The 13,515-nt window shown below is 45.5% G+C and overlaps 1 protein-coding gene across 3 annotated transcripts in view; it reads right to left on the minus strand.

Annotated features, from left to right (window-relative positions):
• Window positions 1-13,515, minus strand: part of MYO1E (myosin IE) — a gene marked incomplete at its 5' end in the record, with an annotated part of 204,792 nt that overhangs the window by 2,574 nt on the left and 188,703 nt on the right. For all 3 annotated transcript variants that reach the window (XM_082847629.1, XM_082847628.1, XM_082847630.1), the window contains one exon: window positions 2,941-3,110. In XM_082847629.1, the coding sequence (XP_082703755.1) occupies window positions 2,941-3,110 (170 nt within the window). The remainder of the gene's footprint in view (window positions 1-2,940; window positions 3,111-13,515) is intronic.

Here is a 13,515-nt window from a genome sequence, read left to right on the forward strand (position 1 = left end):
TCCTTCCCAAAAGTCTATTCCAGCAGTAAATAGTGAAAGGAGGTACCTATTTCCCTGACTAACCAAAGATATTACACTGTACACTTTATTTGCAATGACAAAATCCAGAAAGTTCTGAAAATTAAGTTTTCTGTAACTCATTTCATGGGAAAACTTGACCTGGACTGACATGGGTTTGTTTATGATGTCTCTTTCCACTGCATGCTTAGGTTCCACAGCAGAAATACTGAGGCTGATCTAAGCTGTTTCCCTGGGACCCGCAAGGGGTGTTACATACTATAAAAAAGCTCCCATCTCTGAGTTCTGAAACTCAGTTAGCTGGAAGGATTTGGATTAGGGAATGTGAACTCTCACTTTTTTTTTTTTTTTTTTTGGCCTCATTTTGCAGCTTGCAGGATCTTAGTTCCCAGACCAGGGATTGAACCTGGGGCCCGGGCAGTGAAAGCGCCGACTCCTAACCACTGGACCGCCAGGGAAGTCCCTCTCATATTTTAATCTTTGCTGATATCACAGGTGAAATGCTTTGCTTTGCACTTCCCTGATGGTTAAGGAGGCTCTGCTGTGCACTGATGGCTTCAATAGCCTTTGTCCACTTTTGGGCTGGATTATTTGTATTATTTACATAGAAGAGCTATTTATATATGTAAAACATTTTTGCCTAGTCTGTTTTCCATAATTTAACTTTGTTCCCAGTGCTATTCACCATATAGGTTTTAATTTAGCCTTTTGTTTTTTTTTTTTGCGGTACGCGGGCCTCTCACTGTTGTGGCCTCTCCCGTTGCGGAGCACAGGCTCCGGACGCGCAGGCTCAGCGGCCGTGGCTCATGGGCCCAGCCGCTCCACGGCACGTGGGATCTTCCCGGACCGGGGCATGAACCTGTGTCCCCTGCATCGGCAGGTGGACTCTCAACCACTGCGCCACCAGGGAAGCCCAATTTAGCCTTTTTATGAGGTTAAATCCCGTATGGTTTTTGAGTTTGACATCTTCCATAGGAAGATTTTTCTCACCCAAAGATTAATATTCTAGGTTTCCTTCTAAGACTTTTGTAATTTAATTATATAGTTTTAGATCTTTAATTTATCTGATATTTATTTTGTGTATGAGGCAGAGATCAAACTTTATTTTCCTTTCAAAATGGAAAGTAATTGTCTATCCTTTCTCCTGATTTCAAATGCCACATTTATCATCTATTAAATACCTATGCAAACAAGGGTCTGCTTCTGAATGCTATTCTATCCTTTGTATCTATATGTCAATTCCTGCACTCACACCACACTGTTTAAATTACAGCAATAATTTATAGCATGTTTTGATAACTTTTAGGACTCTACATTTTACACAAATATATGTTTTAATTAATTATATCCAGTACATGTTATTTCTAGAAAATTTTGAAAATATTGAGAAGTGAAAAGAAAGTAATACTTAAAGTTCAACACTTAAGGAGACCACTTTAACATTTTCTATTTTTAAAAATGTCTTTTTAGAAAACATTTTTCTATTCCATGTGTTTTATATTTTTACAAAAATGAGACTAGTCCACAGTCGCTAACCTAACTTTTTCCTTTTCTCCATGAACATTTTTCCATTTCAATAATGTATATACTTTTGCATCATTATCTTTAACATAAAAATTTTTGCATCAAAGTTCACTGAAGGGATATAGCAAAGCTTATTAAACTAATCCCCATCACTGGATATTAGGTCATTTCCCATTTTTTTGCTGAACAAAGCTGGTGATAAAAATCCTGTTTGTATTACTAAGAGTTTATTTCAATACTTTTTTTATTCCAACTTTTGAAGAAGGATACTAAATGACTTAAAATATTGACACCTGTAGAAAACCAGATGGCTAAAGGAGATAAAAAGAGCACCCAGAGAACATTTAGGAGGAGGTTGGTCTGGAGACCTGGAATTCTCCTGGGAGTGAGCCCAGGTGATTCCTAGAACTGCCCTTGGCTACCTCTTCCCGAAAGCTAGCCCTGCCATGGACCACTGTCCACTCAGGTTGTCCTTGCTCTGCTCATACACCTTGGATGGCTCTACTCTCTCCTGACAACTTGTCTTGAGCCTGACCCCCAGGGCCTCTAGGACCAGGCCACTCTGGCTTCATCTCATCCCCCGTGACATCTCCTCAGGGGTTCTGCACCTGGGTTGAGTGTCGGCTCATTTTCCTAAAAGGACCCACTCTTTCTGGCCTCCATGGCTCCTCTCTCCGTCAGTCTTCCCATCCCTCACCGCAAATGCCATATCATTCATGGGGCTTTTTCTAACATCCTAAATTAAGAGTTATCTTTGTTTTTTATGCTCCCATAAGGAATAATGTTTGCTTATATGTATATTATATTCTAACTTATCTTTACCAAATTAATAAAGTATTCAGCCAAGCCCACAGACCACTTTTATAATAGATGTTACAAGTTGTCTCCCTGGCTTCCATTCCATCTACCTTCATTAGGAGGAAGCCATGAAATCTGGGTGGGAGAGGCCTAACTCCCGTTACCTCGGGCAGTCCCCGCCAGGTCTAACCCACTTGGGGTACAGCCTTTGCCTTGCTACAGAGATTGATTCTGGGATGGGCACATGACCAGTTTGGTCCAATCTGAGGGATAGCTGGGACTTTTGTCCAATGGCTAAGAGAAGTTTCAGAGGTAAAGCGGATTTCAGAGATGGTTTGATCTATTGGCCTGGAACTGATGCAGCCTTTTTGCTACCATGAGGAAAAACAGCCTGAGGAGGGAACAGATACAAAGAAGAGGGCAGAGCTGAAGGAAGTATTTTCTAAAAATGAAGCTGGAGTCTTGATCAGCCTGAGACCTGCCCTACCTCTGCAAGTTTCAGTGAGAGGAGCCCATAAATTCCTTTCACATTTATACTAGTTTTTACAGAAATATAACCATATGCTTTTTGGAGGCTGTCCCAGCCAGCCATGCACTTACCTTCTTTGATAATATCGATAATGTCATTGGCATTGAAGCTGAGTTCGTCTGTGTCCTGAGCATCATAGGCATACAGAGCCTTGCACTGTGGCACCTGAGGCTTGGGCTTGGGCTGGGGCTTGGGTCTGCCCCCTGCTGGGGGAGGCCGGCTGGTTGTTTGTCTCCGGACCCTGTGGAAAGAGTGGAGGCAGGTGAGAAGGGACCCAACAGGAGGCAGCAGCACCACGTGGTAGTTTGGAGCATGGGGCCAGCACTGGCCAGCTCAAGTTCAAGTCCGGCCCTATCCTTACATGGACATGTCATTGCCTAAACTTTCTCCGAGAGTAAAGCACCCTCCCTGACAAGGTCATTGCAGAAGCATGTAGCTAGCTCTTCATAAACATTAGCCTCTGTTGCTGTGTCCCCAGCATAGAAGGAAATGTGAAAAAGACACATATTCCTACCAAAGTTTATAAAACATGTTTATACATCTAAATGATAATAAAACAAATAGTCATGTACCTATCCCCCTCCCTCAACTGTGGAAACAGAACTTTGCCATAGAAGCCTGCAGGTGCCTCTCCTCAACTGAAATCCCTCCCAGAATGAACCCCTAGCTTGCATTTTGTATTAATAATTCTGCTTTGCTTTGTAGTTTTACCACGCACATAAGTATCCCTAAACGATACTTCTAGTTTGTCTGTTTTTTAACTATATGAAATGAATCACATGCTACTACCACTTGCTCCATTTTTTTTTTTCCAGCCGCACTGCGTGGCTCTTGGGATCTTAGTTCCCTGACTAGGGATTGAACCCGGGCCACGACACTGAAAGCACTGAGTCCTAACCACTGGACTGCCAGGGAATCCCCTCACTCGCTCCATTTTTGAGATGAACACTGTTGATGCATGTAGTTTGATTCATTCATTCTCATTGCTTTATACTTACTATTCCATTGCATGAATAGGTCACAATTTACTTATCCATTCCATTGTTGATGATCATTTGGGATGATTCCAATTTCATTACAAAAAAATGCTGCTATGAATGTTCTTGTGCAAAAGTTTATCCAGAGTAATTTCTCAACATCAGCACTATGGACACTTTGGGCGGATAGATAATCCTTTGCTGCGGAGGCTGTCCTGTGCACTGTAGGGTGTTAAGCAACATCCCTCGCCTTTACCCCTGGGATGCCAGTAGCACCTCCTCTCCCTGGTCACGATCATCAAAAATATCTCCAGCTTGAGACCCTAATCCAGGTCTTCTAGCTTTAAATGTATTCCTTCTACAACCTGTGTAGCCTCCAGTCACCATTCATACATACATTGTCTCAAAGGCATGTAACTCTAGGTTGGTCCTAGTTGCTGAGATCTGTAAACATATCTGGAACAACCATTTATTAAATATGTTCATGAAAAGCATTTAGAGAATGCATTTAGGAAATAGAAATATAGCAAACAGTCCCCCTCCCCCTTAGCTTAAGGACTAACCAGAGTGAAGCCTACATTCATTCGCTTACGAAAGAAACTTAAGATTTCTTCTAAGAGGGCCTGGGCTGAACTCAACGTTGTGGGGCTGGCTGTTAGGTCTGGCTGGGCCTGTTAACACCTGTGGGAGGAGGGAGGAAAAGGGAGGGTATTTCCTGGGGCTTGAGCTCTGGAAGGAAAAAACACACCCAGTTTTGAGCTGTGCTCTGAAGAGGCCAGAGCCTCACCGTCCTTGCTGAGCTCCTGTGACAGCAGATGCTGCTGGCTGCCGATGAGCAAGTTGGATCACGAGCGGGTTGGCTGGGGGTGAGGGGTTACTGGCTGCTAGCTGTCCCCAGCAGGGGTGGGGGGTTCCCCGAGTAGGAGGGAGCAAACCCCAAGGTAACTCAGGCTCCACTCTTCTCAGATCAACCCCGCCCCCACCTTCCCACCCCCAACCAGACGCTTTCTTTCATCGAAGAGGAAAGGCATTGTATAGTTCATTAGCACGACATCATTTCCTTCCTAGTCTATTGGAAATCCCCATTCCCTGCTTGGGAAGTGCTTGCTTCTCTGAAAGCTGGCTGGACAAGCAGGTTTTTAATTAAGCAACCTATATATTAGGGATGTGTCAGCATTTGGTTAATAAGAGCCATTAGCCTGGATACCAGAAGTCATCTATTTCCCAGTAACAAGGAATGGAGGAGGGGCTGTGGCTGTGGCGTGTGCATTAGAACACCCTGGGAGGGAGGAAGCCTCCACCCTGGCAGTTCCAGGGAACAGGGTTGGGAGGGTACGTGCACATATGCACACGTGTGTGTGCACGCTTACGTGTGTGCACACACATACACTCACCAAATATTCATAGATGAAGAGTTGGCCTCTCTCATGTCCAGGGGAGAATACAGGTTGATGGGGTGTCTGGAGCCCAAGAGTGTTGGGACTTAGGTGCATTCTTCGGGCAGGGGGGGCCTCTTAGCATGGAGGCAAAGCTGGATGACCCTCTGAAAACAAGGGCCATCCTGCCTGCAGCCTTCCCGGGAGTCTCCCCGCTCGCTCCTCTGCCCATCTGCCTCCATCTTTGATGGCGGTCACCCAGTTCCTCCCCCTTCATGTCTTTCCTGCCTTCCTTTCGAGGAAAGGAAGCAACGAAAGCAACTAAAGTTGCTTCCTTTCGAGGCTCCCTGAACATCACCCCAGCTCAGCATTTATTAGTTTACCTCACCCTCCACTGAAAATCCTTCTAACAGCTTCTCTCTGCTCTTGGCCTACAAAGTCCCTGTCAGGTGTGGCACTGCTGGCTCCCAGCCTCCCATCCTGCTGCAGGCCACACTGGCATCTTCCTACCTGTCTTCATGGAAGTCTGACCCCTGGTTGGGGTTAGGACCCCTGTCCACATACTCCTAGCCTACATCATATTTGCTGGTGACAAATATACTTTCCCCCTAAGATCAGGAACAAAACACAGGTGTTAGCTCACCACTTCTGTTCAATACCCACTGGAAGCTCTAGCCAGAGCCACTAGTCAAGAAAAATAAAAGTCATACAGATTAGAAGTGAAAATACCTCTATTTGCAGATGAGATGATCTTGCACATAGAAAATCCTAAGGAATACACTTTAAAAAAAAAACTATTAGAATAAAAAGATTCAGCAAGATTACAGAACACAAGATCAAGATATAAAAATTATCTGGCGACTTTCCTGGTGGCACGGTGGTTAAGAATCCTCCTGCCAATGCAGGGTACACGGGTTCAATCCCTGGTCCGAGAAGATCCCACATGCTGAGGAGAAACTAAGCCTGTGCGCCACAACTACTGAGCCCACACGCCACAACTACTGAAGTCCACGTGCTCTAGGGCCCGCATGCCACAACTACTGAGCCTGTGTGCTGCAACTACTGAAGCCTGCGCGCCTAGAGCCCATGCTCCGCAACAAAGAGAAGCCAGTGCAATGAGAAGCCCGCGCACCACAACCAAGAGTAGCCTCCACTCCCTGCAACTAGAGAAAGCCCATGTGCAGCAACGAAGACCCAACACAGCCAAAATATAAATAATAAAAAAAAGTCAGCTCTATTTCTATGCACTAGCAATGAACAATTCAGAAATGCAATTGAGAAAACAATTTCATTTACGATACACAAAGAATATAATACTTAGGAGTAAAGTTAACAAAAGAAGGATGATCCTATTTGTATGAAATGTCCGGAAGAGGCTTATCTATACTGACAGAAAGTAGATTAGTGGTTGCCTAGGGCTGGGGGATGGGGGAATGACTGCTAAGGGGAAGAAGGGTTCTTTTTGGGATAACGAAAATCTTCCTAAGTTAGATGATGATGATGGTTGCACAACTCTGTGACTATACTAAAAGCTGTCGAATTGTACTTTTTTTTGGCCGTGCCACGAGGCACGTGGGATCTTAGTTCCCCAACACGGGATCGAACTCGTGCCCCCTGCAGTGGAAGTGCAGGGCCTTAACCACTGGTCCGCGAGGGAAGTCCCTGTTGAACCGTATTGTAACTTGAATGGGTTGATTTTATGGTATGTAAATTATATCTCAAAAAAGCCGCTTTAAAAAAAAGAAGGTAAATCGCATGGGCCTCTTTGGGCTCTGAAGCGCACTCCTGATACCCAGAGTGAGCTCAGCCAGCTTGTACGCAAGCAGCTGCTGAGTGTCCCACCCGGGATCCGGGACATAGTGGAGGAGAGGATGGAGGTGAGGGGACCATTTAAACACCTGTGTGAACACAGCCGCTTCACGGTCTTCGATCCTAAGGCATCAGAGCCTACTTCCTCAGTAAAACCAATCAAAGTAAAACCTCAGGGATTACTGGGGGATTTGGGTTCCCATGTACAGTAAACTTGGCAACAGTTGGCTTGATTGTCCCTGGACAACTGCTACCATGCAGTGTAAAGTCATCTGGTCATTTATCCCGTGGCTGAATGGGGCTCACAGCACTCCACAGTTGGGAGAGGGGAGATTCCAGGTAGCTTCGAGATGGGGCGTTGTTTGCTGGGGAGCAGAGTGTGGACTGGGGGACTGTGCTTGATGGGGAATGGACGTGGAGGTGGAGAACAGCTCTGCATTTTGCATCAGGAAAGGGGCTGCTTAGGCAATCCCGAGGTAACCACTGTCTGGCTTTTTCCTTTTTAAATGTCCTCCGTAACCAGGAAAGGGTACAACTGCTCCAGGAGGGCAGCACCTTCGCAAAGGGAGCCAGTTACAGCAAAGCCCTCCTTCTCACTGGTCACTCCTGCCTCATTCTCACATCCAAGCATGTCCTCTCTTCTTGTGAGTGTTGACAGAGGGGGCGTGGTCTGGGAACCCCTGCCTGGAGCTCTGGGCAAGGTACTGTGCTGGGCATTTTCAGATGTTGCCTCATTTAATCTCACAACAATTCCCGCGAAATGACTGACCTAGGTTCCTGGAATTTCTTGCTGGCTTCATCAGTGGATGGCACGATGCATACGCAGCAGGCTCCCAGAGCTGCAGCCACACTGACCTTTCTGGCCCCATGGTCCGGCCATGCTCCCCACCCCCTGACCACCGCTGCTAACTCCTGCTCAGCCATTGGGTCTTGTTTCTCCCCGGGCAGCATCCTCTGGTAGCCTGTACCTGCTAAGAGCAGGGGGTCAATGCAGTGGGAGAGGGGCCTGTACCAGCTGACTCCCTGGCAGGGCAGTAGATTCCATGCGGGCGGCTGTTCTCACCGCTGTAGACCCTGGACCTGGCGCCAGGCCCAGGAAGACTGTGTGGCCTCAATCTGCATGTTCTGAGGGAGTAGCAGAAGGGACAGTGGCTTAAGAGTCAGAGTCAGTGCACTGGGTTTGAGGCCCAGTTCTGACACCGGCTGGCATGTGACTTGGGGCCATCACTTCACCTGTTTAGGGTGTCTTCACGGGGTAAAAAGAGGGAATTCCGGCAACGGCCCAGGCCCTTCTTCTAATTCTAAGAAGGCTTTACAGAGTGCTCTCAACAAGATCCCTACGGTCAGGTGTACCATGGGACACAGGAAGCCTGCCCCGATGGGGCGATCACTCTCTCCATTCACCACACTGTGGATCTGGAAAGCACCACAGGAATCGGTCTGCGAGAACAGCCATTTTCCCAGCTCTGTTCGACAGACTCAGCCTTCCTTCAACCCAGACAATCCCCTTCCACCACTAGGTGGCGATCCTGTGCAGTCAATAATGAGGAGAGAGGATGGCTTTCTACCAGCTGCCAGAAATTATCAAGGTCGTTTAGGTGCTGGTTGACTCCACTCACAGCCATGAAAAAGGGATTGAGATTTTCTTACACAGCAAACAAGATCCCCGTGCCCAGGGAGCAGGAACTGGCTCAGCCCAGCCTGCGAGAGAGGGTTGTTACGCTTTCAGGAGTTTTGTGGTCAGGTGTTAAACAGAGTCATTATTAAAGATGAAATTGAACACATTTAACTGAATAAATTATACTAAAAGCAAAGGCAACAAATACTCACACTCTGACCCTACCTAATTATCTTACCACATTTTACATCTCTCCATGCTCTTGAAGTTATTAACATCTGCTGCCTACCTGTGGTGGGAACACAGTAGGACAGTGGGAGACTGTACATCTCCCCCCAGCTCTGGGGCCAGGGTTAGTCACCCTGGTAGCTTGAAATCGGCCACAGTGCGCAGAAACGGACAAATGTTACAGCTCCCGCCTTTTCATCCCCAGAGAGCTAGCCGTTCACAAGCACACCACTTGCTGTCCCTCCACCACCCTCACGATAACTCACTTGCACTCATCTAGAAGTGCTTTGCCTAGATTTATTTTGTAATGGATATGCAGGATTTAGATAATTTTGGTAGTGCTTACATTTTATGATATTTGTATTCCCAATAAACCTCACAAGATTGAAAACTGTTATAAAAACAACTATTTCATTGGGATAATGGGGGCAGGAGTAAGAATTTCAGACTCACAACGACAAAGTTATCTTTCCTACTGCCACTGGTATACAGTTATAAAACTCTGCATCACAGAGCAAATCCAGCTGTTTCATTATATGTAACTCTGGCACAGTGTAATTTCGTTTTCCTGTTACTATGTGACCCGTCGTTTTCAGGGTAATCTGTACAGTTGGCCCTTCACATCCATGGGGTTCTGCATCCCAGATACAGATTTAACCAACTGAGATTGGAAAATATTCAGAAAAAGAATTCCAGAAAGCTCCAAAAAGGAAAAGTAGAATTTGCTGGGCAGGGCAACTGTTTACATAACATTTACATTGTATTCAGTATTATAAGTAACCTAGAGATGATTTATAGTACACAGGAGGATGTGCACAGGTTATATGCAAATACTATGCCAAATACTATGCCATATTATATAAGGGACTTGAGCATGAACGGATTTTCTATCTGGTGTGTGTGTGTGTGTGTGTGTGTGTGTGTGTGTGTGTGTGTGTGTGTGTGTGTGTGTGTGTGTGTGTGTGTGTGTGTGTGTGTGTGTGTGTGTGTGTGTGTGTGTGTGTGTACCAATCCGCCGTGGATACCAAGGGATTGTACACATTTACCACTTTATTGTGTCTATTCTTCATTAAGAAGAGAAACACATGAAGAAGCTCGGCTACAGCACCTTGCTTTTACAGCAGGTCTTTTTCTGAGTAGGGAATTAAACATCTAATGCAGTCACATTATAACCCACACCACAAAGTTTCCTGAGTAGTCAAGCACATTATACCCAGTTTGCTTTGTGAAAACCTGCACTGCTAGAAAAGCCCTGTTTTAGTGCCTGGGAAGACCGAGTGGTGCCTTCGCCCTGAGACATCGGGATGCCGACCGACCTCTGAGCCCTCGTGGACAGCAGCCTAGTCTCTCAAGAGGCCAGAAGCCCACAAGAACACAAAACGCCAAGTGACATCAATGACAACAAAGCGCTGTAAAGTCAGGTATTGTTCATTCGCTCTGTTCCTGGGATGTAGGTTGTTATAGTGATTGGAGCAAACGAGGTTTAACTAGAAAAAGACTGTGGAATAGTAAAGCAGGAGAAGGAGTTTTGGATTTTATTTAGTTATTGAAATGCAGCTAGTGTCTGTTGCAATATTACCTCTCAGCTCTCTGTTCTGCTGTTGCTCTGAGCCCACAGAGAGCAGGCATGGCTATTAGATGTGTGTGTGTCAGGGAAGCGGGACGGGGAGAGGGTGTCTCCCTGACTCGTCCCCTTGTCTTGGCTTCGCTAGGCTGCCCATTCCCGCCCCCCCCCCCCATTAAAGCCAGCAATGCCTGAAACTTAGCCCCTCATGGCGTCTAGAGCTCTATGCAGGCCAGAGGTTTGAGCTCTTGAGGGTAAAGCCACTGGGCCAGGGGACACCCACTTCTCAATCCTGGTAGAATATTAATATTTCCCTGCAAGACCAAACCACATGAATAACAGTCATAAAATAAATATAAATAAACTTTCAAGTTGCATTGTGCTTCATAGTTTACAAAGCCCTTATTTAATCTTCCTGACACCCTGATTGGGTTTTACATTTCTGATTATTAGCTCTATTGTACAGTATAGGTGAGGAAACCAAGGTGTAGGAGGATTAAGTGACGTACACGAGGGTGTCAGCTGGTAATTAGTGAAACAATCCATGTGGCCGGCACGTGGCACACAGCAGGCACATGGTTCAGTAAATATTCAATGCGTGAATCAATGAAGGAAGGAACAAATGACCCGGGACTCATACCCAGTCCTTGCAAGTGTGAATCTGTGCTCTCTGCACATGGCCAGGCCACCTTCTCCACCTTCTGTGAACTTCTCTGCAGTCTCCACACCTCTGGGACACCCAGGTATGCCTCATCTATGACAGGGTGAGCTGGGATTAAGCTTTCAAATATCATGTCTTTGTTCTGCAGATGTGAAATTTATGTCTTGAAATTCCAAGAAGGAAAATAATGGCATTTTATTTCACTGGCTCTTTAAAATGTGCTGTGTTCCAAAAGGTTGACTCTATAAACATGACTGGAAATTTGGGAACGGATGCCAGGAATTCCTAAGCTTCGTGTCTGCCTGGGCCAGGGTATGGCTGCTGCTCCTGCAGATTACGGGTTAAGAAATATTGCTGTTGGACACTTGTTGGAAATTTTAAGCTCCTTGAAAAATATGGCTCCATTAGGAGAATGCTGTCAAGAGACACACAGGCAGCATTTAAATTTTTCTATCGATCCTTCTTTTGTGGCATGGCCAGAAGCCCTACCGCTGAGCACTTTCAATATTTTTCTGTTTCTCCAACTTCTAGTTGGATTAATCTCTGGAGTACCTTGAAATTTCCTGAAGTTGTCCTCCCATGAAATGGACCACAGGATTAAAAAGGCCAACAGAAAAAAAACATTTCCAGTCTGGGTTTTAATGCCTCCAGTAATGAACTGGAGGTAGATTATGTACCTCTCGGTCATAGGAGGGAAAATATAAAGCACACTTGATTGGCAAATCAAGTGTTCCTGTGAAGCCAGAGCAAAGGCTGATGAGTGAACTATTTATACGGATTCTTGCTTTACCTGTTCTCTTTCCCTGAGACTCAGGAAGATCTTGAACCTGAATCAGACTGTTCAAAAGGTATGTTAAGGGACTACAAGATTATGATTCCTTCTACGTCTTAGTTTTCCTGGTCAATGATAATAATGATGATGACAACAAACATGGCATGGCAAGGGTAAAGAATCCAGCTGGGGTGGTAATTAATTTACTGAAGGCTTCATGTCCTCTCCAAAAGCAAACACAAAAAACCCAAAAAGCATAAAACCCAAACCGACTGAACCCGAAATAAACTGACAAAGACGTTCCTGAATTAACTTGAGGTGCTAATTACACCATTTGATTTTATCCACATTGCACGATCCAAAAGAGATGACTGCTTATGCTAAATATGTCTGTAAAGAAAAGTGCACTGAGGGTGGGAGAGGGAAAGATGAACCCAGGAGTTGAAAGTCCAAGGAGACTTGGTGGTAATCTCCCTTTTATAGGTTGGTAAATTCAAGGGCACTGTTTGGGACTGTAATGTAAACAGGAACTTCCGTCTCCGTGGAAAGGTACAAGCTCGGGACCCCAAAGGTCCCTGTTTGCTCCAGCAACGTCCCACGGAATAAATGCAATTCATGTTTTCCTGGCAAAGAAGAACTGTTGAAGGTAGGTAACCACGAGGCCCCTGAAATGCTTGTCTAAAGTCTCTGGCTACATTAGAAATTATTTTAACTTTGACTTTATGTGTTTTAGAAAATAAATACAAAGAAAAAGCTCAGCCTTTTGATCAGAGTATGATTTCTTAAGGAATATTTGCATCACAGCAGATTTAAGTGTACAAAGAGGAGGCTGGCTGGGATTCTTGTAGCTACAGGACTCAGTGTGCCTCATACGACTTTTACACACAAGTTTTACATACAGGAAGATCATACTGCCTAGTAGATGGTTGGGAAGGTTCCCTCTCCTTCCAGCCTCATAGCCACTGCCAAAATAGCGTCACGTATGCCTGATCTTTAGGCCTAAAGGTGGCAAAGGGTGTGATAAGACTTAAATAGGGAACAGCGCAGCTGAGGGCTGGAAGGGAGCAGCCTCGGGTAAGACACAATGTTCCTAAATTGCCTGCTTTTTGGCTGACAGATGCTCCCAGCTGGCTGGTGTGCAAGTCTGTAACTTGCAAAGCAGGCTGGAAAGATGGTTTTGCTTGCCAAAACCAAAGCAAGTAGGAAGCTAGCAGACAGAGCTAAGAGATTTGGTGCATTTTGCTGACTGGTTTTAATCCCCTGCCTAGTTCGGGAAATCAGACTGGGCCCAGGAAGTCTTGTCTGATTATTTTAGTTTCTTCCGTCCATTTGAATAGTATAGGCCTGGGTTAGGGAGTAAGGCTCCAGTTGCCTCAACAGCACCCTTCCAATTCACCTTCATACAAAACTTCCCTGGTTTCATCAAAATGACTTGAGAAGTGGTTTTCAAAATGTGCTCCCCGGGTCAGCAGCACCACCATCCTTTCAGAACTTGGTAGAAATGTAAATTCTTGGCCCCTACCCTGGTCCTACTGAATCAGAAATACTGGAAGTGGGCCAGGAGGTTCTCCAGGTGATTCTGGTGTGCATTAAAGTAGGAGAACTTCCTCTTTAGACCAAGCCAATCAGGTAAACCATGAT

The sequence above is a fragment of the Leucopleurus acutus genome, assembly GCF_964270905.1.
Source record: "Leucopleurus acutus genome assembly, chromosome: 1".
Taxonomy (NCBI): Eukaryota; Metazoa; Chordata; class Mammalia; order Artiodactyla; family Delphinidae; genus Leucopleurus; species Leucopleurus acutus.